The sequence below is a fragment of the Stigmatopora argus genome, chromosome 4 (genome assembly GCF_051989625.1).
Source record: "Stigmatopora argus isolate UIUO_Sarg chromosome 4, RoL_Sarg_1.0, whole genome shotgun sequence".
Taxonomy (NCBI): domain Eukaryota; kingdom Metazoa; phylum Chordata; class Actinopteri; order Syngnathiformes; family Syngnathidae; genus Stigmatopora; species Stigmatopora argus.
The window spans coordinates 13,623,271-13,647,878 of NC_135390.1; the positions used below are offsets into that span (position 1 = coordinate 13,623,271).

The following is a 24,608-nucleotide window of genomic DNA, read 5'->3' on the forward strand; positions in this document are numbered from 1 at the left end:
AGAACAAAAATTGGCATGAAAATACAACAATTAAAGTCAGTTTTATTCCCTTGGCAAGTCAGGTTTTATTCTACACTTCTTAATATGTATCTTGTTGCTACATGCACATAACTAACCTTTTTGTAAAACCATAAACAAACACTGCATGCCTGTTTCTTCCACGTGTACAATGTTTTTCACATTTTTAAAGACAAAGCACATTAAAAAACTTGACGTGCTAGCGGAAAAGCTGCGATCCATTTTGGATTCACACAAAAGAATGGTAAAAAAACAGCGGTGCGACCTAAAAACTGAAATGTTGTTTCCCAAAACTATCACCTCTTACTTTACATGTGTTACACATGACTGCCAGAATGTAAAGGGAGAGTAAACAAAGTGCACAGGGTAACAGTCCACTCCCAATGACATAACTATTAAGATCGTCTCATCACAGAGAAGCAGATGAACAGCAGACATTTGGCTCTTGCTCAATACCCATGAGATCAGATGCGACTTTGTTTAGGCTCTCAGAGCTGAAATACAAACCAGGAATACCCCATTTAATTTTGTATCGTCGACAATGCAAACGTGTAAGTGAAAGGTACATTTGCCTGATTTCGTAAAAAAAGGACGCAGATCAAACTGAATGTAAACCCATACCTGTCTGAGTCAGAGTCGCCATACGTGGTTGCGTCCTTCTGCAAGTCCTCAAGGGATTGAAACCTCCTGACGCCGCAGCCCTGCACGGCCTCAACCACAGAGTAGCGCGTCTTTCCCGCGGCACAGGCCTCCATCTTGGTCATGCTGAGCTCCGTTTGCAGGAATAGATGTAGGCAGCTGTCCGACAAGAGCAAAGGACTTAGGAGGATCCTAGATCATGGGAGCAAAACATCACAGATTTAGTCATTAAAATGTCATTTTAACATTGTTCGTTGAAAATTGTCTTCTGCTTTTTTTAGTTCAAACATGTTCTATGACTCAAATACTTTTGACTCACCTCAAAACATTTAAACATTTACAGGGCTATGACTAATTTTGGAAATACGTATGTATGGTAATGTGTGGACTGCATGAGCCAAAATGTCATGTCCAGGGTTCAATTTGATTTATATTTTTAATTTTTTCTTAAAAACTACAAAGCATGAAAGTATTGCATTTTTTTACATGATTTTTAAAAATATTTTTCCAAACACAGAAAAATGAATCAAATGTAAATTAAAAAAAAACCAAGTGAAATGAATGAACCCAAAATACAGCCCTCCACCATGATTGCCTTGTCAAGGGTTAACTTGAAAAACACTTGTAATAACAATTCGAAGTTGAGATTCTTACTGTTCTAAGAAGCTCTGGAGGCCCGCCATGCGCTCAGAGATCTGTTGTGCGTTGTTCAGGCTGAAAAATGGGTTCTTCGGGGGCAGTTGTGGTACTTGCGCCCTGCAAATAACAGGATTTAAAGAACAAACTCTGAAGGAACTGAGTGCAGATAACCAATAAAGCCATCTGACTAATTGTTTGCGCTCACATCAGCATGGAATTTGCTTGAAGCCTTTGACGAAGCCACACAAACTCGCGAAACCTCCGCCGCACCCGGGAAATCTTCTTATTGAAGAACACACTATCCGTCTGAAAGATGTCAAAACGTCAGGAATATGGTCATCAGAAAGATTTTTCCATTCGAAAATGCGGTTCTACTTACATGTAAACAAACTTCATAGTCCATATAGGCATGCCAAAAGTCATTCTTTTGGATGCGTGGGTCTCGAACCCACACGCTGATGACCGGCTGCATGGAGGACTGGAGCTATACACACTGGCCCTCAGGAAAACGGGAAGCGTTTTTCTGTTGGCAGATAAGGGGAAGTTATATGACACGCAAGGAAAATCCATAAGTGTTTTTTTTTTTATTGCACAGGTCCAAAAAGGCAAACATCTTGCGGACATAGTTAAAGGTCAAGATTGAGTTGTCAGACTTACCCGATTTCATCAAGAATGTCACTTTTGTCTCTCGCAGGTCGACATGTTGCAATGTGTTTGTGTTTGAGAGGAATGTGCGATAGTGCAGCACTTTCAAGTGAGCTGGAGGCTTTTGTTTTCAGTTTGACTCTTAAAAAAAAGAGCAAAGGTTTCAAAACAGCGTACAGTCACAAGACCTCTGCAGGCTCCACCTAAGTGCCCCTCCAGTGCTGCTGTAGCACAACAAGGTACAAACACATTCATTAACAATCTCACATGTATACAGATGCATACCTTTTGATCAGAGGGTGCTATATATATTTTAACTATTGAATTTTTCAGGGCCTATAGAGCCCTGGCTAAAAATGTGAAATTTTAAACCTGCCACACAAGAGTTGAAAATAGTACGTCCTAATTTTTTTAACCTAACAACATTAAAACAGGAAAAGCAAAGTAACACAATTAAGTTTTTGGGAGTCCAAACTGAAGGAAGAGAATTTAGCAGCCATTTATTACCTTTTAACCCATTTTTGGCATACATTCAATATTATAAAAAAAAACTCCCAAGCATATCGACTTGGTTGTAATCAAAGTACTCACATTTACTGCTCCATGTCTATGAAATTGTTGTGGTTTAGCGCACGTGAAGGAAAATAATTCACATGAGACAGGTTAAAGGTCACACGATATTTTTTTATTCGCTGCCACGTCACAGATCTACTGTCTTTACACACAGGCATAGTAACAAAGGCTCAGTAGTAGAATAGGTAAGTTTTATTATGAAGTATAAAGTTAAATTGAGACTGATGACATCCTGCTGCTCATCTAAAGTGCTACATTGAACCTTTTTGGGACAGTGTGCAAAAACTTTGCACAACACATTAAGGGCAGTAAGGCGACTATTTATTTTTGCTCATTTCTGTGGTGAATAGCACCAGTTTGTATGGACATAGGTCAATCCCTTTGGGGAAAATGGCAGAAAAAACATTTGGTACAAAGCAGTTAATAAGAAATATGAAACATTACCCCAAAACACATTTTAGAAGGAAACAGCGAGACTGAAAGAAAATAAAAGAAAGAAAAACAAGCACTACATTGACTCAAGTATTTTTCATTTAACCCTATACTTTTCCAGTGTTTTTTTATTCACCAAAACTACCATTCTGTTACATGTAGTATTTGAAATCTTTAGTTTAGGTACTTTGAAAATGTGCAACACGAAGGATGATATTTGAACTAACGTTTTACATCAACACTAAATATTGTGGAGGCGGGAGCACAATTTAAACATTAAAAAAAATCTAGAAGACAGTTTAAATATGGAGAGACGGATTGGACTTTGGACATTTCTTTTAATAGCTGTATTTTAATATGGATTTTTTTTATGTGGTGGGTAAAATCTGCAGCATAACGCAAGTAGTAGATGACCCTGAAAGTATATTGATGTATTTCAACTTTCCTTAGCTGGCTTCATGTTTTTTTACGTGACCATCAGCTGTGATTTTACAATTAGTCAGTACTTCTCAAGGTGTGACGAGTACCACACTTGGAAGGAGGCTCACTCTAGTAGTATACACAAATTTCAGCATTAAATGTTCAAATAAGCATTTTCCAGTGGTTTATGTTTTTTTAAATCCAGTAAAGTCTGTCTGTTAAGTGCAGTTTTATATGCATTTAATTTTTAACAATCGATCTTGATCGTTTCTTTACGAGTGTATATATGCTCAAAGTGTCTACTGTAAAAATCATGTAAAACAAAAACTTATAGGAACAAAACACCCTCATTGTTAAGGAACACTTTGAATCTACACTGCAACTGAATTTTGATTTACTGTCCTCTATCATGGAGATAATTGGAAATCCAAATCATTTTAGTGGAATTCAGATTCCTGATTTTATTATGATCATCCCAAACAAATGATATTTTAATATGGGCTTTGTTATACACTACAAGGTCAGGTTTACAGTGCTACGACTTCTTGTTGCCCTGACTGAAGATTTAGTGCAGAGATGTCATTTCAGTGCTACTACATGTACTGGAGAAGGAGGACGATTTTCAATCAAAAAATCTAAAAACAACTAACTTCACAATGTTACAAAGACTCCACAGTGATTGGCTGTGCTAGACAGTGACACAAAACGAGGCTCCAGGATCATCAGCTGCAAAAAAGGCAGCGTTCAGCGTCTATCGCAAGGCGCACACGGTCGCCATTAGATGCTTGAGGTAAGCTTAGCGACACCGCTTTAAAGTAAAACGAATCTTCCAAACTTCAAGGCAACAGTTCACCTCCACCCACGACAGCGTGCGTCACTGCTCCTCGTCTCCGCAGTGCCACGTCAGCTTCTGCTCGTAGAAGTCGATGACCGCCCGAGGGCACCTGGTGCTCGCCTCGTGGGCTGGCAGCAGGGCCACGTCACCGGAGTTCTTCCTATGTACAGAAAAACAGACTCCAGCCACTTAAATATATCAAATTTGATTGACTAAATGAAGTTCACCAGGCATGTTACATTACAGTACACATACTGCTTCTCAAATAGCATGTCGACAGCCCCAGATTTTTATTTTTATTTTCCCACGTAGGATTAATTCCAATTTGACACCCACTATAGTCAGTTGCGCTCTCGTGGCTATGATGTGGTGCTCTTTAGCACGACCGTAAACCATAAAGACACCTTTTTTTTACTGAGATGAAAAGAAAGGTGGCACGAAATGGAGATAATGAAGTCATTTTTGTGTAAATTGAATTGTTTCTTTAGTTTTCTGTAAGGTAATAAGAATATAACGGTGTGTAGAGGTGTAGTAATGAAAATGAAAACATAACAGAGAAAAAAAGAGAGGCACTGCCTGAAACTAATACTTTGCTAAATTCATTCAGTTTCAAACATTCAGACCTTACAACATTCTACAAACCCCCCACACACACTTGCACATTGTAAAACCACACAATTTAAAAGAGGAAGAACTGGATTTACCATTTGACTAAGAACATCAGCTCTCCGCGTCTGTCTGCGGAACCGATGATGCATTCAAGTTCGGGGTAAGCGTCCAAGGCTGCGGGTGAGTCTGGATCATCAAGACAGTTCTGAGCACATATCTGTGGTGGGGACTACACAGGGTAGAAAAAGCTGGATGTGGGTTCACATGCTTATGAAAGTAATGAATTACACACAAAAAAGGAACAAAGAGGCCAGCTTTCTTTTAAACAAAAAGGATGTATGTGTGTGTCTGGAAACTCCACACTCCAAAAATATAAATCCATCGTGTCATCCAAGCTGTCTAAATAAGAACATTGCATTTTCCATTGAATTGCATTGTTCTTAAAGATTTTAATATTCTATTTCATTTGTATTTTTGAGTGATTGCACTCTCAAAAAAGTCCAAATTTTACTTGTAGTGTCACAGTGAAAGCTTACTTGATCTTGTGACCACATAAAAAAAAAAAAAAACAAGAATACAAGCTTATTAATTTCCTCCAAACTATTAGCCACAATAACATTATGGTGTGCTTGTCTCGGACATTTATGTAATTTTTCTAAAAAGACAGGAACATGCATCCTCTCAACACACTCACTATTTCCATCTCCTCCATCATTTCTTCCTTAGGAACAAACTCCTCCTCTTCCTCATTCTCAGACGGCAGGCGATTTCTCAGATACTGTTCAATCAGTTCAGGACAATCCAGGTTATCTTCGGGCTCCCATGTGTTGTCTGCTCTGCAATAAGGATTAGTGTGCTTACTACAATTTCTTACAATTTCTTGTGGAATTAATTACAAGAGTGCCACTTTGGTTCCATATTGTCATCTCGCAATGCACGCTAGATGTATAAAAATGGCTGACAAAACTTTTCAAATGTTTAAATATTGGTTTGAGTTTTTCAGTGCAAATTTTCTTGCTTACTAATTTTAATGACTTCAAATTTGAGGCCAAAGTAATATTTTCAAAATACAATTTGGGCTGGACTGGACTGCGGTATGACTTTTGGAGTTATGAAGACAAATATTTTTTGCTAAATTTGGTGAAAACATCAAAGCCCGATATATTTAATATACTTTGTTCTATTGCGACAATCAACTTTGTCACTGTTGTGTTTTTTTCCTGGAAAAAAACATGGACTCACTCTGTGAAGCCTTTCCACTGGAGAAAGTATTCTACTCTTCCATTGAAGATCCGACGACGAGTAATCTTCTCCACCACGAACTCCTGCACAACGGCAGAAGAGTCGTCCAGCTTCCTTTGCTTAGCCGTCTGCTTCTTCCTCATCTTTCTTTTAACAACAAGACACAAATATTAAACAAAAAAAGTAAGTTCATTCTAACAGCATCCTCATTTTGTTGACGTCTCGTGTGTTATTGATTTCCAGTAATTCCAATCCACCTTGCCAAACAGAGTAAGCATATTTGACAGTCCAATAAGATCTAACACTGGCATTTTGTTGTTGGTGTGTTTTGCCCTTTCATTTTGGAGTGAAATGTTTTGTATTTGTTCACCATGGTTCCTAAACTGACTGTATCCTTCAAACAAGAGCCAATGACGTATGTTTACATAGCTCCACCTGCTGGATTGTACCCGGAAGACAACACGTTACCGTCAAAACACGCTACAGATTTCACTTTTTTGAACATTACAGTCTAAAAGTAAGCGTTGGAGGACCAGTTCGGTTCGTGACGCCGCGTGGGAAAAATACACGTACGTTATTGTGGCAGCCACGCGTTGGTCCTTCGGTCCGGTTCGTGGGACGTGTGTGTGTATGTGTGTGCGCGCGCGCGTCTGTGTGTGTGGGGTCGTTCCCGTATAGTAGTAACCTGCACTCTTCGTCCTCGATGGCACCAAACGAGCCGCTCCTCCGTGTTTACATTCGCGAAAAGAACTTTTCGATGGCCGAGTTGCGATTAAAGATGGCCGTTGGATGCTCGGAGGAAGGAAGTGGTTGCCAAGGGAAAAGGTCATGCCAGGAAAACCGGGAGGAGACGACGAGAACGCGCATGCCGCCGACCAATCACACGTTAATCCGTCTCGTCCGCGTCCTCATGGGTCGTTTGTCCGGATGCAGAGTCGCCACCCATGGGTGTCACCTGGGTATGACATGCTCAGTGACGTAGCCTGTCGTGGTATCAAATTATTTCCCCCATAACTACGTGTATGAACGTCATTAAAAAAATAAAACAATTCAAAGTACGTTTTTCAATGTAAATAATATTATAATGTGTCGTTTACTTTGACATATGCCCGGGTTATGGAGCTACCAACCATAACAACCATAACCAACCAACAATGAAGAGGCTAGAGGGAAGAAACCTCAAGGGATCTGATTGACATCCCTCTACTAGCCAATAAAAAAAAGCATATTTTCGTTTCGTTTTGACGTTTTTCCCCCTACAATGTGTGCACTTCCCTCCCGCTGCTACTAGAGGGCAATGCCTCACCGCTGCTATTATCTTAAAGCTGTTCCTCATTGGCATCATGCCTTCAAGTCCAGTTAAAATCATAGTAATACATGCATGCCCAGATTGAAAACTGCACCCCCATACCCCATTTCATTATTGTAATTTAAAACATGTCAAACAGGAGTGTCAATAATGACATGACAACAGCTGCCTTCACCCCACCTCTCCGGTCACACTTTTTTTTATAAGAACAAAGTCAACAACATGATTTTAATCCGCTTTATATTAATGTTATTAGGATTTACCAGCCCACAGCTCTTTAAAAAAATACCAATCACATAGTTTGCGAATGCTAACACATTCCACAATTTATGAATGCATGTCATCTTACCAAACATACTTTACATAAGCCAACCACAGTAAATATTGTCTTGATGTTGTCTTGCCTGTCAATCGTGATGCCACATACCTGCAGCATGATCTCTGACCCCTTTTCTGTTGTTATTTTTTCTGTCATTTGAGCGACAGTTGCCATAGCAGCAACTCTAGGCTTGAGCTTTCGTCGCAGGAACAAGGAATGGCATCTAAGTATGCAGCGCTTGTGGATTTATACCACGTCTGCTTGTGTGTGGCTCCCTTTTGATTTTCCGTGGGCCAGCTGGGATATTACAAAGTTTAAGAACAATACCAACATGTTTATTTTTTACGTACCACCTGTTAAAAACACATTCATTACGTTTTCAATTATTCCTGTTGATCTTAGAAGAAGCTGTTGCATGAAGCTTATCAGCACGTCCAGAAAGATGCCTGACAAAGTACACCAACTTACCGTAACGACCAACTATTCATAATGATGTGGCCGGTCAGAATATGATCCATATCAAATGTGGCGCCAACTGAGACTCTTTTTGTCAAAAGTCAAACAGAATGAACACATCACTGCTTGAAGCTGTAAAAATGAAATACAGCTGTTAATGAAATGACAAGCCCCCATTTACGCATGGAAAGAAATATCATATTCCCCCTTCCTCCTAAACCATGCACATTCCTGGAGCACTTTGTGAGTGAAACCCTTCCTAGATTGGCCCCAAGAGCCTCTTGTCTGGCTAGAAATGAGGAAAGACGGACCCCGCGGTGAGGAACTTGCAGTCTGAAACTGACTGGACACATCTCTCTCGATTGCCCCCCTCAGTTCCACTCGTAAACTGCTCACATTACAGTGAAAGTGAGGGCAGAGTTCATACGTTTCACGTAGTACCCAAGTATTGAATGGCAATAGAATTAACTTTTAACTGTTAATAATTAAAAAAACATGTGTACTGGATTTAAGGTGTCGAGCTGAGTTCAACTGAAATTTCCCTCGTTAGCGCAGCGACAGTGGGGCACCGGCGTCCACACCGCTAATAAACAAGAGGGAAGGAGACGCAAGTGCTTGTAATGCTTGAGCTTTTAATGGATGCTTTGTAAGAGGTGGTCTTGAGAAGCCCTCTTGCACTGAACTCAAGGGTTTTGGGGCCTGAAAACACAGTAAAATGGAAAAGTCCTTCCAGAGTGGAAATCCTGGCTCCACTATTCCCTATTGTTGTTGAGATGTATGACCCTTTGGTTCTCAAATGGTCACCAATTTGCCAAATTCCCTTAAACAGGGTTCATATGGGAGCCAGGACATCTCCCACCCAGAGCAAGAACCATACCACTGGACCAACGAGCCAGAGGTTCCCATAAAGTGACACTTTTTTTCTCAGATGGCTAAAGTACCATATCACCCAACCATAGATCATAATTCGACAAAACCAGGGCTCGTCCGGGAGTTGGACCCGGGACCTCTCGCACCCGAAGCGAGAATCATACCACTAGACCAACGAGCCAGGGTTGCTCATGCAGTGACACTTTTTTTCTCAGGTGGCAAATGTCCCATATCACCCCATCATAGATCATAATTCGACAAAACCAGGGCTCGTCCGGGAGTTGGACCCGGGACCTCTCGCACCCGAAGCGAGAATCATACCACTAGACCAACGAGCCAGAGGTGCCCATACTGTGGCACTTTTTTTCTCAGGTGGCTAATGTCCCATATCACCCCATCATAGATCATAATTCGACAAAACCAGGGCTCGTCCGGGAGTTGGACCCGGGACCTCTCGCACCCGAAGCGAGAATCATACCACTAGACCAACGAGCCAGAGGTGCCCATACTGTGGCACTTTTTTTCTCAGGTGGCTAATGTCCCATATCACCCCATCATAGATCATAATTCGACAAAACCAGGGCTCGTCCGGGAGTTGGACCCGGGACCTCTCGCACCCGAAGCGAGAATCATACCACTAGACCAACGAGCCAGGGTTGCTCATGCAGTGACACTTTTTTTCTCAGGTGGCAAATGTCCCATATCACCCCATCATAGATCATAATTCGACAAAACCAGGGCTCGTCCGGGAGTTGGACCCGGGACCTCTCGCACCCGAAGCGAGAATCATACCACTAGACCAACGAGCCAGAGGTGCCCATACTGTGGCACTTTTTTTCTCAGGTGGCTAATGTCCCATATCACCCCATCATAGATCATAATTCGACAAAACCAGGGCTCGTCCGGGAGTTGGACCCGGGACCTCTCGCACCCAAAGCGAGAATCATACCACTAGACCAACGAGCCAGAGGTGCCCATGCAGAGACACTTTTTTTTCTCAGGTGGCAAATGTCCTGTATCACCTCATCATAGATCATAATTCGACAAAACCAGGGCTCGTCCGGGAGTTGGACCCGGGACCGCTCACACCCGAAGCGAGAATCATACCACTAGACCAACGAGCCAGAGGTGCCCGTAAGGTGACTTTTTTTTTCTCAGATGGCTAATGGCCCATATACCCCATCATAGATCATAATTCGACAAAGCCAGGGCTCGTCCGGGAGTTGGACCCGGGACCTCTCGCACCCAAAGCGAGAATCATACCACTAGACCAACGAGCCAGAGGTGCGCATGCAGAGACACTTTTTTTCTCAGGTGGCAAATGTCCTGTATCACCTCATCATAGATCATAATTCGACAAAACAAGGGCTCGTCCGGGAGTTGGACCCGGGACCTTTCGCACCCGAAGCGAGAATCATATCACTAGACCAACGAGCCAGAGGTGCCCATAAGGTGACATTTTTTTCTCAGGTGGCAAATGTCCCATATCACCCCATCATAGATCATAATACGACAAAACCAGGGCTCATCCGGGAGTTGGACCCGGGATCTCTCGCACCCAAAGCGAGAATCATACCACTAGACCAACGAGCCAGAGGTGCCGATAAGGTGACATTTTTTTTCTCAGGTGGCAAATGTGCCATATCACCCCATCATAGATCATAATTCGACAAAACTAGGGCTCGTCCGGGAGTTGGACCCGGGACCTCTCGCACCCAAAGCGAGAATCATACCACTAGACCAACGAGCCAGAGGTGCCCATGTAGAGACACTTTTTTTCTCAGGTGGCAAATGTCCTGTATCACCTCATCATAGATCATAATTCAACAAAACCAGAGCTCGTCCGGGAGTTGGACCCGGGACCTCTCGCACCCAAAGCGAGAATCATACCACTAGACCAACGAGCCAGAGGTGCCCATGCAGAGACACTTTTTTTTCTCAGGTGGCAAATGTCCTGTATCACCTCATCATAGATCATAATTCGACAAAACCAGGGCTCGTCCAGGAGTTGGACCCGGGACCTCTCGCACCCAAAGCGAGAATCATACCACTAGACGAACGAGCCAGAGGTGCCCAGGCAGAGACACTTTTTTCTCAGGTGGCGAATGTGCCATATCACCCAATCATAGATCATAATTCGACAAAACTAGGGCTCGTCCGGGAGTTGGACCCGGGACCTCTCGCACCCAAAGCGAGAATCAGACCACTAGACCAACGAGCCAGAGGTGCCGATAAGGTGACATTTTTTTTCTCAGGTGGCAAATGTCCCATATCACCCCATCATAGATCATAATTCGACAAAACCAGGGCTCGTCCGGGAGTTGGACCCGGGACCTCTCGCACCCAAAGCGAGAATCATACCACTAGACCAACGAGCCAGAGGTGCCCAGGTAGAGACACTTTTTTTCTCAGGTGGCAAATGTGCCATATCACCCCATCATAGATCATAATTCGACAAAACTAGGGCTCGTCCGGGAGTTGGACCCGGGACCTCTCGCACCCAAAGCGAGAATCATACCACTAGACCAACGAGCCAGAGGTGCCCATGCAGAGACACTTTTTTTCTCAGGTGGCAAATGTGCCATATCACCCCATCATAGATCATAATTCGACAAAACTAGGGCTCGTCCGGGAGTTGGACCCGGGACCTCTCGCACCCAAAGCGAGAATCATACCACTAGACCAACGAGCCAGAGGTGCCCATGCAGAGACACTTTTTTTCACAGGTGGCAAATGTCCTGTATCACCTCATCATAGATCATAATTCGACAAAACCAGGGCTCGTCCGGGAGTTGGACCCGGGACCTCTCGCACACAAAGCGAGAATCATACCACTAGACGAACGAGCCAGAGGTGCCCAGGTAGAGACACTTTTTTTCTCAGTTGGCAAATGTGCCATATCACCCCATCATAGATCATAATTCGACAAAACTAGGGCTCGTCCGGGAGTTGGACCCGGGACCTCTCGCACCCAAAGCGAGAATCATACCACTAGACCAACGAGCCAGAGGTGCCCATGTAGAGACACTTTTTTTCTCAGGTGGCAAATGTCCTGTATCACCTCATCATAGATCATAATTCGACAAAACCAGAGCTCGTCCGGGAGTTGGACCCGGGACCTCTCGCACCCAAAGCGAGAATCATACCACTAGACCAACGAGCCAGAGGTGCCCAGGTAGAGACACTTTTTTTCTCAGGTGGCAAATGTGCCATATCACCCCATCATAGATCATAATTCGACAAAACTAGGGCTCGTCCGGGAGTTGGACCCGGGACCTCTCGCATCCAAAGCGAGAATCATACCACTAGACCAACGAGCCAGAGGTGCCCATGCAGAGACACTTTTTTTCACAGGTGGCAAATGTCCTGTATCACCTCATCATAGATCATAATTCGACAAAACCAGGGCTCGTCCGGGAGTTGGACCCGGGACCTCTCGCACACAAAGCGAGAATCATACCACTAGACGAACGAGCCAGAGGTGCCCAGGTAGAGACACTTTTTTTCTCAGGTGGCAAATGTGCCATATCACCCCATCATAGATCATAATTCGACAAAACTAGGGCTAGTCCGGGAGTTGGACCCGGGACCTCTCGCACCCAAAGCGAGAATCATACCACTAGACCAACGAGCCAGAGGTGCCCATGTAGAGACACTTTTTTTCTCAGGTGGCAAATGTCCTGTATCACCTCATCATAGATCATAATTCGACAAAACCAGGGCTCGTCCGGGAGTTGGACCCGGGACCTCTCGCACCCTAAGCGAGAATCATACCACTAGACCAACGAGCCAGGGTTGCTCATGCAAAGACACTTTTTTTCTCAGGTGGCGAATGTCCCATATCACCCCATCATAGATCATAATTCGACAAAACTAGGGCTCGTCCGGGAGTTGGACCCGGGACCTCTCGCACCCGAAGCGAGAATCATACCACTAGACCAACGAGCCAGAGGTGCCCATACTGTGACACTTTTTTTCTCAGATCGCTAATGGCCCATATCACCCCATCATAGATCATAATTCGACAAAACCAGGGCTCGTCCGGGAGTTGGACCCGGGACCTCTCGCACCCAAAGCGAGAATCATACCACTAGACCAACAAGCCAGGCTTGCTCATGCAGAGACACTTTTTTTCTTAGGTGGCGAATGTCCCATTTCACCCCATCATAGATCATAATTCGACAAAACCAGGGCTCGTCCGGGAGTTGGACCCGGGACCTCTCGCACCCAAAGCGAGAATCATACCACTAGACCAACGAGCCAGAGGTGCCCAGGCAGAGACACTTTTTTCTCAGGTGGCAAATGTGCCATATCACCCCATCATAGATCATAATTCGACAAAACTAGGGCTCGTCCGGGAGTTGGACCCGGGACCTCTCGCACCCAAAGCGAGAATCATACCACTAGACCAACGAGCCAGAGGTGCCCATGTAGAGACACTTTTTTTCTCAGGTGGCAAATGTCCTGTATCACCTCATCATAGATCATAATTCGACAAAACCAGAGCTCGTCCGGGAGTTGGACCCGGGACCTCTCGCACCCAAAGCGAGAATCATACCACTAGACCAACGAGCCAGAGGTGCCCATGCAGAGACACTTTTTTTCTCAGGTGGCAAATGTGCCATATCACCCCATCATAGATCATAATTCGACAAAACTAGGGCTCGTCCGGGAGTTGGACCCGGGACCTCTCGCATCCAAAGCGAGAATCATACCACTAGACCAACGAGCCAGAGGTGCCCATGCAGAGACACTTTTTTTCACAGGTGGCAAATGTCCTGTATCACCTCATCATAGATCATAATTCGACAAAACCAGAGCTCGTCCGGGAGTTGGACCCGGGACCTCTCGCACCCAAAGCGAGAATCATACCACTAGACCAACGAGCCAGAGGTGCCCATGCAGAGACACTTTTTTTCTCAGGTGGCAAATGTGCCATATCACCCCATCATAGATCATAATTCGACAAAACCAGGGCTCGTCCGGGAGTTGGACCCGGGACCTCTCGCACACAAAGCGAGAATCATACCACTAGACGAACGAGCCAGAGGTGCCCAGGTAGAGACACTTTTTTTCTCAGGTGGCAAATGTGCCATATCACCCCATCATAGATCATAATTCGACAAAACTAGGGCTAGTCCGGGAGTTGGACCCGGGACCTCTCGCACCCAAAGCGAGAATCATACCACTAGACCAACGAGCCAGAGGTGCCCATGTAGAGACACTTTTTTTCTCAGGTGGCAAATGTCCTGTATCACCTCATCATAGATCATAATTCGACAAAACCAGGGCTCGTCCGGGTGTTGGACCCGGGACCTCTCGCACCCTAAGCGAGAATCATACCACTAGACCAACGAGCCAGGGTTGCTCATGCAAAGACACTTTTTTTCTCAGGTGGCGAATGTCCCATATCACCCCATCATAGATCATAATTCGACAAAACTAGGGCTCGTCCGGGAGTTGGACCCGGGACCTCTCGCACCCGAAGCGAGAATCATACCACTAGACCAACGAGCCAGAGGTGCCCATACTGTGACACTTTTTTTCTCAGATCGCTAATGGCCCATATCACCCCATCATAGATCATAATTCGACAAAACCAGGGCTCGTCCGGGAGTTGGACCCGGGACCTCTCGCACCCAAAGCGAGAATCATACCACTAGACCAACAAGCCAGGCTTGCTCATGCAGAGACACTTTTTTTCTTAGGTGGCGAATGTCCCATTTCACCCCATCATAGATCATAATTCGACAAAACCAGGGCTCGTCCGGGAGTTGGACCCGGGACCTCTCGCACCCAAAGCGAGAATCATACCACTAGACCAACGAGCCAGAGGTGCCCAGGCAGAGACACTTTTTTCTCAGGTGGCAAATGTGCCATATCACCCCATCATAGATCATAATTCGACAAAACTAGGGCTCGTCCGGGAGTTGGACCCGGGACCTCTCGCACCCAAAGCGAGAATCATACCACTAGACCAACGAGCCAGAGGTGCCCATGTAGAGACACTTTTTTTCTCAGGTGGCAAATGTCCTGTATCACCTCATCATAGATCATAATTCGACAAAACCAGAGCTCGTCCGGGAGTTGGACCCGGGACCTCTCGCACCCAAAGCGAGAATCATACCACTAGACCAACGAGCCAGAGGTGCCCATGCAGAGACACTTTTTTTCTCAGGTGGCAAATGTGCCATATCACCCCATCATAGATCATAATTCGACAAAACTAGGGCTCGTCCGGGAGTTGGACCCGGGACCTCTCGCACCCAAAGCGAGAATCATACCACTAGACCAACGAGCCAGAGGTGCCCATGCAGAGACACTTTTTTTCACAGGTGGCAAATGTCCTGTATCACCTCATCATAGATCATAATTCGACAAAACCAGGGCTCGTCCGGGAGTTGGACCCGGGACCTCTCGCACACAAAGCGAGAATCATACCACTAGACGAACGAGCCAGAGGTGCCCAGGTAGAGACACTTTTTTTCTCAGGTGGCAAATGTGCCATATCACCCCATCATAGATCATAATTCGACAAAACTAGGGCTCGTCCGGGAGTTGGACCCGGGACCTCTCGCACCCAAAGCGAGAATCATACCACTAGACCAACGAGCCAGAGGTGCCCATGTAGAGACACTTTTTTTCTCAGGTGGCAAATGTCCTGTATCACCTCATCATAGATCATAATTCGACAAAACCAGGGCTCGTCCGGGTGTTGGACCCGGGACCTCTCGCACCCTAAGCGAGAATCATACCACTAGACCAACGAGCCAGGGTTGCTCATGCAAAGACACTTTTTTTCTCAGGTGGCGAATGTCCCATATCACCCCATCATAGATCATAATTCGACAAAACCGGGGCTCGTCCGGGAGTTGGACCCGGGACCTCTCGCACCCAAAGCGAGAATCATACCACTAGACCAACGAGCCAGAGGTGCCCATACTGTGACACTTTTTTTCTCAGGTGGCTAATGTCCCATATCACCCCATCATAGATCATAATTCGACAAAACCAGGGCTCGTCCGGGAGTTGGACCCGGGACCTCTCGCACCCAAAGCGAGAATCATACCACTAGACCAACAAGCCAGAGGTGCCCATGCAGCAACTATTTTTTCTCAGGTGGCAAATGATTTTGACACACTTCTCAGATGTCCACTTTTACCTCAGGCCCATGTGGACAAGTACATATTTTGCAAAAGTTGTGACATAAACGATTTTACACTCGATCATTTATCCTGTTCAAGGTCAGTTGACACTTGGCCATATCTCAGATGGGTTTATACAAGAAATGACTCCAAATGTAACTACTCGCATTCTTGTCAAACACCAGCAGAAGGCACACTTCTGTAAATTTAGACTGAATACAGTTGCATTGTTTGATACATTTAATTCAGAAAATGAAAATAACAAAATAAATAAATAATAACAGTAGCATGTTGTCACCAAAATAATGAATAAAAAGACCATGGCTAATAATAATCTTCATGTTGCCTGCCCACTGATGCTCAGTATACTGTTAGCTGACAAGTATGTTGCAATAAATCCCTCGTGTATCACATTAAACATTACAATTGTTTTACGCAAAGAAGACTGCAGGCTTCTCACCACACTTCCTGTCAGACCTACTGTACTCATCTTTTGATCTTGTGTTTTATAAGGTTCTAGATAACTGTTTGATAAAACTAAGTACTATGCATGCTTGCAATAAACTGAGCACATGTATTTAAACTAGACCTTAAAAACGAGATGTTTGTAAACAAGGGTGATTCACTTTCATCCCTTTTCTCAATATTATAAAGCCACTGCAATATTTCCTTAAATAGATGGCAAGGGTTAGACCATTTTTCAGAATTGCAAGTTTTATTGAATACATTGATCACAATAAAAACATGTTTAATACACTAAAATAGTATAATAGAACTCACTCACTCACAGTACAATCAAGCTTGTGCAAAAAAACAACAACAATTGATTAAATTGAGGTCAATTGTTCATATTGTGCATTGACTCATTTCAAAAAATGACTAAAAACAAAGAACTTATCAAAATCACCAATATTTTTCTCCTCTAGTATGCAACGGGCAATAGGTAAATAAATAATAGCCTTTTTCTGCAACTATTAAACAAATCTGTGTAAACATTTGTGAATTAAAGATTTATCTTTTTATGTGCACTAATGTGTTTACCCCAGTGGATAAAATGAACCTTAATACTACGTTTATGTCAATAAAAATATTTTAACAGTGTACTGAAAATTTACTTCTCGTAAAAATATTTAAAAAAATCGAGAGTCACTTCTTTCAATAAAAGTTTACATAGTTTCACTTGCTTGTAAGACTAACTTATACTCACTCAACCCCTTGTTTGCACACAATTAAACACATGGGAGTGTCTGTTAACAGTGGGAGCAGCTCCAGTCACACTACAACCTTTGTGTGCCTTCACAGCTACAGTGTGCATATTTGTATGTGAGTATGTCTTGTGGCATTTGTGACCGGCATGTGTGCCCATTTGTCCTTATATTAGCCCTCACAGTCTCACTGCGCTGGCCTGAATCCCACCCTGTTTCTGTCAGCCGTCTGGGCAGCACAATCCGAGCACACAATGACACTCAAAGATGCAATTGTCTTCCAATAAATACATAAATACTGCTATACTTGCCACTCAATGGTTTGTCTGGAAGATTTTGGAAGAGAATATGGAGTATGGCTCAGCTTGTTTTGTCATTGTTGTTACAGTAGACCTGTAGACACTGAGCGGAGGTCCTTTTAGCTCCAGAGGGGACTTTGCTTTTGAGTTTGGGATACAGTACAAACATTGCCAGGATGCTGATGATGTGCACATGGAAGTACATGGACCTAGAATAAAAATAGTCTGTGTTTGCATCACAAGAAATTACGCCAAAAAGATCTTTTAACATGGAATGATACATTTATGCACAGATATTGCGGCTCTTTCTTTTGAATTAACACTCTTATAATGCTGATGATGTATTATTAGTACCTGTAATACACCATGGTGGGCTCGACTCCCAAGAGTAGAAAGGGCATAAAAGTGTAGCTGATGGCCAACTGAGTGGAAACCCACGTCAAGATGTCATAACCGAGCTTTAAGCCTCTGGAGCTGAGGAAATGGTGCCGAAACAATTTTCGTACCTTTTGGAAATAAATAGCCAGTTATGTATTCACAGGTAGCTTTTATGAATATTTGTGTAAACGGACTTAACTCACAGCTCGTGCAACCAGTGTGATCAGGATGGAAGTGATAAAGGAGAAATAGTATCCTGGGTAAGCTCCGTGCCACAAGGCAGATAGAATGAAGGTCAATGCTATGCGGTGACGCTGAACTCGGTCATAGCACACCCTGATGAGTGGTGGGAAAAAAGGCAGTGTGTTCAGGACAGTGTATTTAAATGAAGAAAAAAAATGCAAAGGCAATTTGTACGATGTTGGTGCCTAATTTTCAAGCAATCCTTTCTCAAGGATTTTTACAGTCTGAATTTAGATGTCAGCCATGTAAATCATATGCTACGTGATAAACAACGTTTCACCGCAGTTACGTTTTGAGCCATTTTCCAGTTTGTATGTTCCAGTTGTCTATGAAAGTCTTGTAGCTGGTTGCTGTCTGAAAAAGACAATAGAGTACTTAAGTTATTATTCAGTTTGTTGGCATGAACTGCAAAGTGGAGAGCATTGATGGTACCTCAATGCCAATGATGTTTAAATTACTGATGAGGTTCCAGGAAGCTTTTCCATTTTCATCCAGGCCTTCGAAACCAAAACCGGCAGCGTTGTTGATAGCATCACCTGACATGACAAATAGAAGATTTAATCTTCCAAAACACACCCATGCCTGATAATGTGAAAGGTGTACATAATTTCAAGCATTTCAGCATCTGAAATTCCACCAGGGGCGGCCCGGCGAATAAGTGGTTAGCGCGTCAGCCTCAGTGTGGGACCTGGGTTTAAATCCAGGTCAGTCAACTTGTGTGCAGTTTGCATGTTCTCTCCGGGCCTGCGTGGGTTTTCTCCAGGTACTCCCGTTTCCTCCCACATTCCAAAGACATGCCTGGTAGGCTGATTGGACCCTCTAAATTGCCATCAACGAAATTCAGTTATTCTACCTCACAAAGTGGCGGCCCTCGAACCAACCCGAGTCTGACACCCCTGTTCTACCTACTCACAATAAAACTTCCAGTCATAAGTCAAGTTTCTACGTGTAAGTTAAGAGGTTACATTTTCGAAAATGTGTAGCTTACCTAGTGTCCAAGCAAAGTAGAATTTGGGTCTTGCAGCTTGCATGGAGAGGAGACTGTAGGTGAGCCGCGTGATGAAAGGGGCGTGGCTGACAAAGTGAGGATTGACGTTGTACAATATCGGCAAGGATCGTGTGACGATGAAAAAGAAGAGCATGCAGCCAGAGCACACCAACAATTTTTTCCACACTGCACTCTGTGGAGATGATCAACGCAACACACATACCGACAAAATGAAAAGATAAGATAAACTGTTTTAGAGCTAGGCAATTAAAGTGTGTATAGTGTATGAAAACATCTATTGATATACTACATTGTAGAATTGTTCAATGTAGAATCATACCAAGGGTGAAGGATGTTGAATTTTGTAGTAGACATTGTGTCCATTACACGTGCTGGACTGTCGTCTGAGTCTGCTGCTAACGTGTGTGCCCTCAATGAAGTTGATGTAGTCCTTGTAGTTATTGAAGGGGCCCACCAACACGCTCAGGAAGTTAAGATTGTAACTTAGGTACTCCACGAGAGAAGGTCTTACACTGCACATTGACAAAAGAAAGGGGAAAATAAATAAATACATAATGTGGGTAACAACAATGGGACCACTTTGGATAAAAATGTGCTAAAAACAAAAGATTTTTTCTATTTTATAAAAAAAAAGCAAATTTAGTCATCTTATTTTAACACAATCAAACATGATTGATGTTAATTGAAAGTGGTATGAGTTCTAGAGGCACTCTCTGGAAGTTCAGCTACACAAGCGTGTTTTTTTAAGGAATGCAAAATGATAGTTTACATTAAATGACTTATTGTAATGATGTCCCGTAATCATGTCAGTATATATATACAGGATAATAATCAACATGTCTGTATGCTTAATTTGAACATGTTTAATCTATTGGAGTGTAATCTTTTGCATGCAAAATGATTCAAATTTTCTAACTCGCCAGCATGCTATTTACATGAACAAACTATTCACCGTAGCTGCATGTCCTGGTCCTTGTGCTTCTTAGCTAAAGGGAGAGAGAGAGTGATTCATTCGTAAAATAAGGTGATTTTTCAGAAATTAATTTGAAAAGCTATATTCAATCAAATGCAAGGATGTTTTGGGTCTGCTTTATACCTGCAACTCCAATTGGGATTAGAATGAAAAAGCTGGGATTGTTGCACGTCAGAAATAGAAATGTTCTTTTCTAACATTTCACTTATATTGTGGATTAATTCATCATGTTTAAGAGTGGCTTTCTTGCAAGGGTTTACCTCTAATGCAACTGACTTGTTTGAATGCTAAATTGTTTACTGTCAGAAAGGTTTTGAAGATATTGTGAGCACATAACAACCTTACCTCCTTTCCATCAAGATTCTGATCTTGACTGGCACCATTTTACAATAAAGATTTACTCTTCATATGCAGCGCCATTCACCAATGCAAACTTACTTTAGCGCCAGCAGCTTCTGTTCTGAGGTCAGTTCTTCTGCTTTCTTACACATACCTGAAATTAAAAACTGTTATGTATAACAGTAATGTATAAAACTTAACACTTTTCAACATAATACAATCAACCAGTTGTTTTATTTTAGCTCCCAACACATTGAAGTTGTGTACGTAAGTGTGTGCATTTTTTACCGTCATGGAGCTGGAATGCAAGTGAGGTAATCTTCTGGGTCATTATCATCAGCGGCCTAAGCAGAAAATACTATATTATATTGCGAACTGGATAGAAAAATAACGTGATTTCCTGGATTCAGTGTTGACACTTATATTAATAAATAAATAAATATAAATAAAAAGTAGCGATCCTGCGAATATTTGGCTGAGTAAGATTGTATTGATGGACTTGCGACTAGTCATGACTAGACTTGAATTTCTTGAGCTTCTATTGGTGACCTTACTTAACTTGAAAAAGTTAGCTTTTCTGTGGATGTTTTCTAACAAAGTACCATTTTCTGGAGGACAGTGTGAACTCAATCTGCTTAGACAATGTCACAGAATAACTCCCCCTCCTAAGAAACACACTTCTTTTTAATCAGCAGTACTGTATTTACTAAAGGCTGTGTCACTGGTAACTGTGTAAGCATTCAGAGCACATTGCAGAAAAGTGAACAGATAACAAGTGAAACAAAATTACTAATGGGTTACCAGGCTAAAAAGTGTGGCAAAGCAGTTTTCTCACCCGGAGAAGTCAGTAGACAGTATTCCATATTTAAAGATGACGAGTCTGCTGACTTGGCACACAGTCAGATATCCCATTGCCATCACCATGGAATATCTTAGACAGAAAATGTTAATGTTCTTGTGAAATAAAAAAATAAAAAAATAAATAAATCAATATGAGCCAGAGTTTGGATATACACTGAATCAATCCTACACAAACTTATTTTTCTGTAAACTGATATGGGCAAAACCTGCTACAAAGTGTACCAACCCTCAAGATTATCAGGTAATGTAATCTATGCTCTGAGGTAATGTCTAATTTTCGGGAAGTGTGCACTTAATTTATGTATTTTGAATTCCCAATGTGGAATAGACCTGGTTTAAATTGGGACATTTTTAGTTTACACAGCTCTTAAACTAATTAACAACAAAACTCTGTCTGCTGTGCTCTACTTTGTGTAATTATTTATTTAAAAAAGATGAATAAACTGACCAGACCTGTCTAGTGTCATTCCTAAAATATGATAAATAGCACAAAAAAAGTAAAAACCGTAATTTAGGAACTGGTGCTGCGAAATGTGGAACATGTCATTTTAAAGACATATACACGTTTATAAATTAAATTTCATTTTTTTATTTTTTAGTGTTCTGATTTCACTGTTCATGTGTTACATTGGTGGCATGCTTTCAATTGTCTGTTTTTTAAATGAGGGTTCATTTCAAAAGGTCAACATGTGCTTTGAGTCAATTAAACAGTAAGCCATTATTATGACATTTAATGGTTGCATAATCATTTGTCACTGTTGCCCAGCAGACTGGTCAATCTGGTCGAGACACCCAAATAGCTGGTTACAAACAAAAGAGTTCAGACTATCATCAAACCAATCTAGGCTGTCAAAACTGAAAATTCCAGACCTTCACAGTTGTAATTCTTCATGACGTCCTCATTAATATAAAATTTTGTTTTACAATGAAACTATCTACACACTCAGAGAGAAACTCTCCACCTAAAAAGTCAAATTATAATTGCTATATTTGGTAGAGTAGTTACTCTAACCCTTGCAGCCTTTGCGGTCCATTAAAGACCGAGCCAATCAGGGGAAAGAGGCAGGATCTGCAGATGTGGCCAGGAAGCGACTAGCTGGTTGAAAATAATGGTGGAGTGCAAAACGGTTCTTACAGATAAGTTTGATCAAGTGTAAATGGTTTGTTTGGGAGGTCACACCAGAGTGTATCTCAGCTCCAGCCCACTAATGACCCTAATGCAGGGGTGTCAAACTTAATTTGTATTCATGGTTCACATTCATGCCAAATAGATCTCACATTGGTGGGACCAGTTTATTTTTGCCCCAAAAAGTTAACTTACTGGCCGTCATTGAATGGCTGGATAGATCACGTCAACCTGCCCCAATTTTTTGAGGCCCACTCATTTTTTCATGTTTTATATTGAGATTTTTCTATTTGTTCATTTTCTGATCATTTTTAGATTGCAATGGATTTAAAAGTAAAACTATGTGGAAAAGAAAACAGTTTTACCTGTGCACATGGTTGATCTCAGCCTGGGTCATGATAAGATAGTTTGCAAGAACCACAGCCAAGAAGTGAGTGGACGACCTGCAAAGATGGACATGTATGATAAGAACTACAGTGAAAGGGCAACATTACTTCTTCCCCTATCAACTTGATACTCGTGCTTTTCCAGTTATACGCTGTGAACTTAAAGGCCAACTGCATTGAATTTTTGCTAATAAGATGACCTTCTTTGTGGCTAGTGCAACATATAAAGTTATGCAGACTTTTAGCAATGAACTATATGAGTGCTTTATGCAGGATCCTCATATTGTACCATCCAAAGCAGTAGATGAGGAAGGTGATGCCGAGCAGAGTGGCTACCGCGTGCCTCACCACTGGGTTGCTGTGACAAGGACTGAGGTAGAGACGAAACCAAAAGGCGGACAGTAGAGCAAACAGCTGACATGCCAAGAAGTTCACCTGTGTAGCACAGATATAGCAGGTTAGGGAAGATTCTGCTGTCCAAGATATTGAAGATGCACTTTACCTTGCTAAATATCAAAATTTGTGAGAGGAAAATCATTAAGTGATTCAGAAATTGTGTTTTGTGCTGTTTTTACCTTCTTTAAATAGTCGGATGATTGTATCCTTTGTTTTTAGTCATTTTTACTAGGACTGGTAATTTCATAATTATTCCCAAGGATTGATTGATTGATTGATTCTACCAAAAAAGGTGGCATGAAGGTCAAGACTTTTTGAAGAAACACATTTTGCAAACATGACATTTTTTTACACTTCTTTCTCATTTAGTAGGCATACTTTTATTACACTTTCATTTGGTGTTGTGCCATGAGATTTTGCCAAATGTAAAATAAGTGTCTTGCCTCAATAAAGGTTTGAAGCTGATCAATACGGTACTAATCACGCATGTTAAGATTATAGGGAAGTAGTAATTATTTTTCTTACCATTTCCAGAGGAAATCCAAAATAATCACTGATGGGAAGCAGCCACTGAGAACCAGAGCTTTGGAAAAAAACATTTACGTGATCGACCATCTTAAACATCTTGTGTCTCGAGATCAATTGGTCCTTTTCGCCTTTATTCTTTAAGGAGACAAACTTTTTTTGTCAACTGAAAGCCATCGTTCGTACAATAAGTCCCGCGACGAGTCAAACCAGTCCAGGTTGGTGAAGTTAACACTAAGCACGCCCGGTATCCTGCTTCTTCCGTCTCCCCCTCAGAAAGCAACCACAACGCAATTGCGTTATTGGTCGAATTGTTGGAATTTGACATGTGAATGAAGATGAGCTCAACTTCCGCCCTTCTTTCAAAACAATAGTCACAACTCTTCCGGAATTGCACAGGGTGGTGGTTACTGTTTGTAAAATACATATTTTCATGACCATTGTATCGTCGTTGTCTCAAAAAATAATTACCTTTGTCACTTTTTAAAAGTCAATTAGTGAAATTTATTATTAAATATGAAACATTCAAGAAATTGTTTCGTTTTTAGTCTCTTGGGAAAAAAAGAAAAATGACAATTATTTTAAAATGTCGATATTGCGGTTAAAACAACGCAAAAGTACATACTTTTGCGGAATTACACGTTTCCTTGTTGACAGACGGACATATAGTTTTATAGGTTAGCTCTGCATTGATTGTTGAATTTGTCACACTAAGTC

At 42.3% G+C, this 24,608-nt stretch overlaps 3 protein-coding genes and 43 non-coding genes across 48 annotated transcripts; all 46 read right to left on the minus strand.

The window, feature by feature from the left end:
* Nucleotides 1-112: 112 nt before the first annotated feature.
* snx10b (sorting nexin 10b) lies at nucleotides 113-2,061 on the minus strand. 2 transcript variants are annotated; one of them, XM_077599041.1, is made up of 6 exons: nucleotides 1,954-2,061; nucleotides 1,676-1,819; nucleotides 1,502-1,602; nucleotides 1,312-1,413; nucleotides 640-816; nucleotides 113-512 (listed from the first exon to the last, which is right to left on the minus strand). In XM_077599041.1, the coding sequence occupies exons 2-6, from the start codon at nucleotides 1,766-1,768 to the stop codon at nucleotides 428-430; spliced, it is 558 nt and encodes a 185-aa protein (XP_077455167.1). In that variant the 5' UTR covers nucleotides 1,769-1,819; nucleotides 1,954-2,061; the 3' UTR covers nucleotides 113-427. The 2 variants fall into 2 exon arrangements, with proteins under 2 accessions (XP_077455167.1, XP_077455165.1); XM_077599039.1 differs by having other exon boundaries at nucleotides 640-849.
* Nucleotides 2,062-2,604: 543 nt separating this feature from the next.
* On the minus strand, nucleotides 2,605-6,981 carry cbx3b (chromobox homolog 3b). Of its 2 annotated transcripts, none has more exons than XM_077599499.1 (5): nucleotides 6,626-6,981; nucleotides 6,053-6,199; nucleotides 5,505-5,646; nucleotides 4,906-5,039; nucleotides 2,605-4,361 (listed from the first exon to the last, which is right to left on the minus strand). In XM_077599499.1, exons 1-5 carry the CDS (start codon nucleotides 6,880-6,882, stop codon nucleotides 4,241-4,243), a joined length of 801 nt encoding a protein of 266 aa, XP_077455625.1. In that variant the 5' UTR covers nucleotides 6,883-6,981; the 3' UTR covers nucleotides 2,605-4,240. The 2 variants fall into 2 exon arrangements, with proteins under 2 accessions (XP_077455625.1, XP_077455626.1); XM_077599500.1 differs by having other exon boundaries at nucleotides 6,738-6,977.
* A 2,134-nt stretch (nucleotides 6,982-9,115) lies between these two features.
* On the minus strand, nucleotides 9,116-9,187 carry trnap-cgg (transfer RNA proline (anticodon CGG)). Its single transcript has one exon. It is a non-coding gene; the product is annotated as a tRNA-Pro (tRNA).
* An 85-nt stretch (nucleotides 9,188-9,272) lies between these two features.
* On the minus strand, nucleotides 9,273-9,344 carry trnap-cgg (transfer RNA proline (anticodon CGG)). The gene has a single exon. It is a non-coding gene; the product is annotated as a tRNA-Pro (tRNA).
* Nucleotides 9,345-9,429: 85 nt separating this feature from the next.
* trnap-cgg (transfer RNA proline (anticodon CGG)) lies at nucleotides 9,430-9,501 on the minus strand. The gene has a single exon. It is a non-coding gene; the product is annotated as a tRNA-Pro (tRNA).
* An 85-nt stretch (nucleotides 9,502-9,586) lies between these two features.
* On the minus strand, nucleotides 9,587-9,658 carry trnap-cgg (transfer RNA proline (anticodon CGG)). The gene has a single exon. It is a non-coding gene; the product is annotated as a tRNA-Pro (tRNA).
* An 85-nt stretch (nucleotides 9,659-9,743) lies between these two features.
* Nucleotides 9,744-9,815, minus strand: trnap-cgg (transfer RNA proline (anticodon CGG)). The gene has a single exon. It is a non-coding gene; the product is annotated as a tRNA-Pro (tRNA).
* An 85-nt stretch (nucleotides 9,816-9,900) lies between these two features.
* Nucleotides 9,901-9,972, minus strand: trnap-ugg (transfer RNA proline (anticodon UGG)). The gene has a single exon. It is a non-coding gene; the product is annotated as a tRNA-Pro (tRNA).
* Nucleotides 9,973-10,058: 86 nt separating this feature from the next.
* Nucleotides 10,059-10,130, minus strand: trnap-cgg (transfer RNA proline (anticodon CGG)). The gene has a single exon. It is a non-coding gene; the product is annotated as a tRNA-Pro (tRNA).
* An 84-nt stretch (nucleotides 10,131-10,214) lies between these two features.
* trnap-ugg (transfer RNA proline (anticodon UGG)) lies at nucleotides 10,215-10,286 on the minus strand. Its single transcript has one exon. It is a non-coding gene; the product is annotated as a tRNA-Pro (tRNA).
* A 241-nt stretch (nucleotides 10,287-10,527) lies between these two features.
* Nucleotides 10,528-10,599, minus strand: trnap-ugg (transfer RNA proline (anticodon UGG)). The gene has a single exon. It is a non-coding gene; the product is annotated as a tRNA-Pro (tRNA).
* An 85-nt stretch (nucleotides 10,600-10,684) lies between these two features.
* On the minus strand, nucleotides 10,685-10,756 carry trnap-ugg (transfer RNA proline (anticodon UGG)). Its single transcript has one exon. It is a non-coding gene; the product is annotated as a tRNA-Pro (tRNA).
* Nucleotides 10,757-10,841: 85 nt separating this feature from the next.
* On the minus strand, nucleotides 10,842-10,913 carry trnap-ugg (transfer RNA proline (anticodon UGG)). Its single transcript has one exon. It is a non-coding gene; the product is annotated as a tRNA-Pro (tRNA).
* A 242-nt stretch (nucleotides 10,914-11,155) lies between these two features.
* On the minus strand, nucleotides 11,156-11,227 carry trnap-ugg (transfer RNA proline (anticodon UGG)). Its single transcript has one exon. It is a non-coding gene; the product is annotated as a tRNA-Pro (tRNA).
* Nucleotides 11,228-11,312: 85 nt separating this feature from the next.
* trnap-ugg (transfer RNA proline (anticodon UGG)) lies at nucleotides 11,313-11,384 on the minus strand. Its single transcript has one exon. It is a non-coding gene; the product is annotated as a tRNA-Pro (tRNA).
* Nucleotides 11,385-11,469: 85 nt separating this feature from the next.
* trnap-ugg (transfer RNA proline (anticodon UGG)) lies at nucleotides 11,470-11,541 on the minus strand. Its single transcript has one exon. It is a non-coding gene; the product is annotated as a tRNA-Pro (tRNA).
* Nucleotides 11,542-11,626: 85 nt separating this feature from the next.
* trnap-ugg (transfer RNA proline (anticodon UGG)) lies at nucleotides 11,627-11,698 on the minus strand. Its single transcript has one exon. It is a non-coding gene; the product is annotated as a tRNA-Pro (tRNA).
* Nucleotides 11,699-11,783: 85 nt separating this feature from the next.
* Nucleotides 11,784-11,855, minus strand: trnat-ugu (transfer RNA threonine (anticodon UGU)). Its single transcript has one exon. It is a non-coding gene; the product is annotated as a tRNA-Thr (tRNA).
* Nucleotides 11,856-11,940: 85 nt separating this feature from the next.
* trnap-ugg (transfer RNA proline (anticodon UGG)) lies at nucleotides 11,941-12,012 on the minus strand. Its single transcript has one exon. It is a non-coding gene; the product is annotated as a tRNA-Pro (tRNA).
* An 85-nt stretch (nucleotides 12,013-12,097) lies between these two features.
* Nucleotides 12,098-12,169, minus strand: trnap-ugg (transfer RNA proline (anticodon UGG)). Its single transcript has one exon. It is a non-coding gene; the product is annotated as a tRNA-Pro (tRNA).
* Nucleotides 12,170-12,254: 85 nt separating this feature from the next.
* On the minus strand, nucleotides 12,255-12,326 carry trnap-ugg (transfer RNA proline (anticodon UGG)). Its single transcript has one exon. It is a non-coding gene; the product is annotated as a tRNA-Pro (tRNA).
* An 85-nt stretch (nucleotides 12,327-12,411) lies between these two features.
* trnat-ugu (transfer RNA threonine (anticodon UGU)) lies at nucleotides 12,412-12,483 on the minus strand. The gene has a single exon. It is a non-coding gene; the product is annotated as a tRNA-Thr (tRNA).
* An 85-nt stretch (nucleotides 12,484-12,568) lies between these two features.
* Nucleotides 12,569-12,640, minus strand: trnap-ugg (transfer RNA proline (anticodon UGG)). Its single transcript has one exon. It is a non-coding gene; the product is annotated as a tRNA-Pro (tRNA).
* An 85-nt stretch (nucleotides 12,641-12,725) lies between these two features.
* Nucleotides 12,726-12,797, minus strand: trnap-agg (transfer RNA proline (anticodon AGG)). The gene has a single exon. It is a non-coding gene; the product is annotated as a tRNA-Pro (tRNA).
* An 85-nt stretch (nucleotides 12,798-12,882) lies between these two features.
* trnap-cgg (transfer RNA proline (anticodon CGG)) lies at nucleotides 12,883-12,954 on the minus strand. The gene has a single exon. It is a non-coding gene; the product is annotated as a tRNA-Pro (tRNA).
* An 85-nt stretch (nucleotides 12,955-13,039) lies between these two features.
* Nucleotides 13,040-13,111, minus strand: trnap-ugg (transfer RNA proline (anticodon UGG)). The gene has a single exon. It is a non-coding gene; the product is annotated as a tRNA-Pro (tRNA).
* An 85-nt stretch (nucleotides 13,112-13,196) lies between these two features.
* trnap-ugg (transfer RNA proline (anticodon UGG)) lies at nucleotides 13,197-13,268 on the minus strand. The gene has a single exon. It is a non-coding gene; the product is annotated as a tRNA-Pro (tRNA).
* An 84-nt stretch (nucleotides 13,269-13,352) lies between these two features.
* trnap-ugg (transfer RNA proline (anticodon UGG)) lies at nucleotides 13,353-13,424 on the minus strand. Its single transcript has one exon. It is a non-coding gene; the product is annotated as a tRNA-Pro (tRNA).
* An 85-nt stretch (nucleotides 13,425-13,509) lies between these two features.
* Nucleotides 13,510-13,581, minus strand: trnap-ugg (transfer RNA proline (anticodon UGG)). Its single transcript has one exon. It is a non-coding gene; the product is annotated as a tRNA-Pro (tRNA).
* An 85-nt stretch (nucleotides 13,582-13,666) lies between these two features.
* trnap-ugg (transfer RNA proline (anticodon UGG)) lies at nucleotides 13,667-13,738 on the minus strand. The gene has a single exon. It is a non-coding gene; the product is annotated as a tRNA-Pro (tRNA).
* Nucleotides 13,739-13,823: 85 nt separating this feature from the next.
* Nucleotides 13,824-13,895, minus strand: trnap-ugg (transfer RNA proline (anticodon UGG)). Its single transcript has one exon. It is a non-coding gene; the product is annotated as a tRNA-Pro (tRNA).
* An 85-nt stretch (nucleotides 13,896-13,980) lies between these two features.
* Nucleotides 13,981-14,052, minus strand: trnat-ugu (transfer RNA threonine (anticodon UGU)). Its single transcript has one exon. It is a non-coding gene; the product is annotated as a tRNA-Thr (tRNA).
* Nucleotides 14,053-14,137: 85 nt separating this feature from the next.
* On the minus strand, nucleotides 14,138-14,209 carry trnap-ugg (transfer RNA proline (anticodon UGG)). Its single transcript has one exon. It is a non-coding gene; the product is annotated as a tRNA-Pro (tRNA).
* An 85-nt stretch (nucleotides 14,210-14,294) lies between these two features.
* On the minus strand, nucleotides 14,295-14,366 carry trnap-agg (transfer RNA proline (anticodon AGG)). The gene has a single exon. It is a non-coding gene; the product is annotated as a tRNA-Pro (tRNA).
* Nucleotides 14,367-14,451: 85 nt separating this feature from the next.
* trnap-cgg (transfer RNA proline (anticodon CGG)) lies at nucleotides 14,452-14,523 on the minus strand. The gene has a single exon. It is a non-coding gene; the product is annotated as a tRNA-Pro (tRNA).
* Nucleotides 14,524-14,608: 85 nt separating this feature from the next.
* On the minus strand, nucleotides 14,609-14,680 carry trnap-ugg (transfer RNA proline (anticodon UGG)). Its single transcript has one exon. It is a non-coding gene; the product is annotated as a tRNA-Pro (tRNA).
* Nucleotides 14,681-14,765: 85 nt separating this feature from the next.
* Nucleotides 14,766-14,837, minus strand: trnap-ugg (transfer RNA proline (anticodon UGG)). The gene has a single exon. It is a non-coding gene; the product is annotated as a tRNA-Pro (tRNA).
* Nucleotides 14,838-14,921: 84 nt separating this feature from the next.
* Nucleotides 14,922-14,993, minus strand: trnap-ugg (transfer RNA proline (anticodon UGG)). The gene has a single exon. It is a non-coding gene; the product is annotated as a tRNA-Pro (tRNA).
* An 85-nt stretch (nucleotides 14,994-15,078) lies between these two features.
* On the minus strand, nucleotides 15,079-15,150 carry trnap-ugg (transfer RNA proline (anticodon UGG)). The gene has a single exon. It is a non-coding gene; the product is annotated as a tRNA-Pro (tRNA).
* Nucleotides 15,151-15,235: 85 nt separating this feature from the next.
* trnap-ugg (transfer RNA proline (anticodon UGG)) lies at nucleotides 15,236-15,307 on the minus strand. Its single transcript has one exon. It is a non-coding gene; the product is annotated as a tRNA-Pro (tRNA).
* An 85-nt stretch (nucleotides 15,308-15,392) lies between these two features.
* Nucleotides 15,393-15,464, minus strand: trnat-ugu (transfer RNA threonine (anticodon UGU)). The gene has a single exon. It is a non-coding gene; the product is annotated as a tRNA-Thr (tRNA).
* An 85-nt stretch (nucleotides 15,465-15,549) lies between these two features.
* trnap-ugg (transfer RNA proline (anticodon UGG)) lies at nucleotides 15,550-15,621 on the minus strand. Its single transcript has one exon. It is a non-coding gene; the product is annotated as a tRNA-Pro (tRNA).
* An 85-nt stretch (nucleotides 15,622-15,706) lies between these two features.
* Nucleotides 15,707-15,778, minus strand: trnap-agg (transfer RNA proline (anticodon AGG)). The gene has a single exon. It is a non-coding gene; the product is annotated as a tRNA-Pro (tRNA).
* Nucleotides 15,779-15,863: 85 nt separating this feature from the next.
* Nucleotides 15,864-15,935, minus strand: trnap-ugg (transfer RNA proline (anticodon UGG)). The gene has a single exon. It is a non-coding gene; the product is annotated as a tRNA-Pro (tRNA).
* Nucleotides 15,936-16,020: 85 nt separating this feature from the next.
* trnap-ugg (transfer RNA proline (anticodon UGG)) lies at nucleotides 16,021-16,092 on the minus strand. The gene has a single exon. It is a non-coding gene; the product is annotated as a tRNA-Pro (tRNA).
* Nucleotides 16,093-16,847: 755 nt separating this feature from the next.
* mboat1 (membrane bound O-acyltransferase domain containing 1) lies at nucleotides 16,848-24,211 on the minus strand. The gene is made up of 13 exons (XM_077599540.1): nucleotides 23,892-24,211; nucleotides 23,260-23,405; nucleotides 22,950-23,027; nucleotides 21,433-21,528; nucleotides 20,886-20,941; nucleotides 20,697-20,751; nucleotides 19,605-19,797; nucleotides 19,265-19,457; nucleotides 18,709-18,812; nucleotides 18,566-18,630; nucleotides 18,237-18,369; nucleotides 18,010-18,161; nucleotides 16,848-17,864 (listed from the first exon to the last, which is right to left on the minus strand). Exons 1-13 carry the CDS (start codon nucleotides 23,988-23,990, stop codon nucleotides 17,717-17,719), a joined length of 1,518 nt encoding a protein of 505 aa, XP_077455666.1. The 5' UTR covers nucleotides 23,991-24,211; the 3' UTR covers nucleotides 16,848-17,716.
* Between the last annotated feature and the right edge of the window lie 397 nt (nucleotides 24,212-24,608).

What these genes read in the sequence shown, in the direction of transcription:
- mboat1 (XM_077599540.1), bottom strand. Translation starts at nt 23,990, where the DNA reads ATGTTTAAGATGGTCGATCACGTAAATGTTTTTTTCCAAAGCTCTGGT. An exon ending in CTGTCTACTGACTTCTCCGG is followed by an intron (nt 20,942 to 21,432) that starts GTGAGAAAACTG and finishes TTTTCTGCTTAG; the next exon opens with GCCGCTGATGATAATGACCC. An exon ending in TAAACATCATTGGCATTGAG is followed by an intron (nt 18,631 to 18,708) that starts GTACCATCAATG and finishes TGTCTTTTTCAG; the next exon opens with ACAGCAACCAGCTACAAGAC.
- snx10b (XM_077599039.1), bottom strand. Translation starts at nt 1,768, where the DNA reads ATGCAGCCGGTCATCAGCGTGTGGGTTCGAGACCCACGCATCCAAAAG. An exon ending in ACTATGAAGTTTGTTTACAT is followed by an intron (nt 1,603 to 1,675) that starts GTAAGTAGAACC and finishes GACATCTTTCAG; the next exon opens with ACGGATAGTGTGTTCTTCAA. An exon ending in CAAGCAAATTCCATGCTGAT is followed by an intron (nt 1,414 to 1,501) that starts GTGAGCGCAAAC and finishes TGTTATTTGCAG; the next exon opens with GGCGCAAGTACCACAACTGC.
- cbx3b (XM_077599499.1), bottom strand. Translation starts at nt 6,882, where the DNA reads ATGACCTTTTCCCTTGGCAACCACTTCCTTCCTCCGAGCATCCAACGG. An exon ending in CAGTGGAAAGGCTTCACAGA is followed by an intron (nt 5,647 to 6,052) that starts GTGAGTCCATGT and finishes TCCTTATTGCAG; the next exon opens with AGCAGACAACACATGGGAGC. An exon ending in CTGATGTTCTTAGTCAAATG is followed by an intron (nt 4,362 to 4,905) that starts GTAAATCCAGTT and finishes TTCTGTACATAG; the next exon opens with GAAGAACTCCGGTGACGTGG.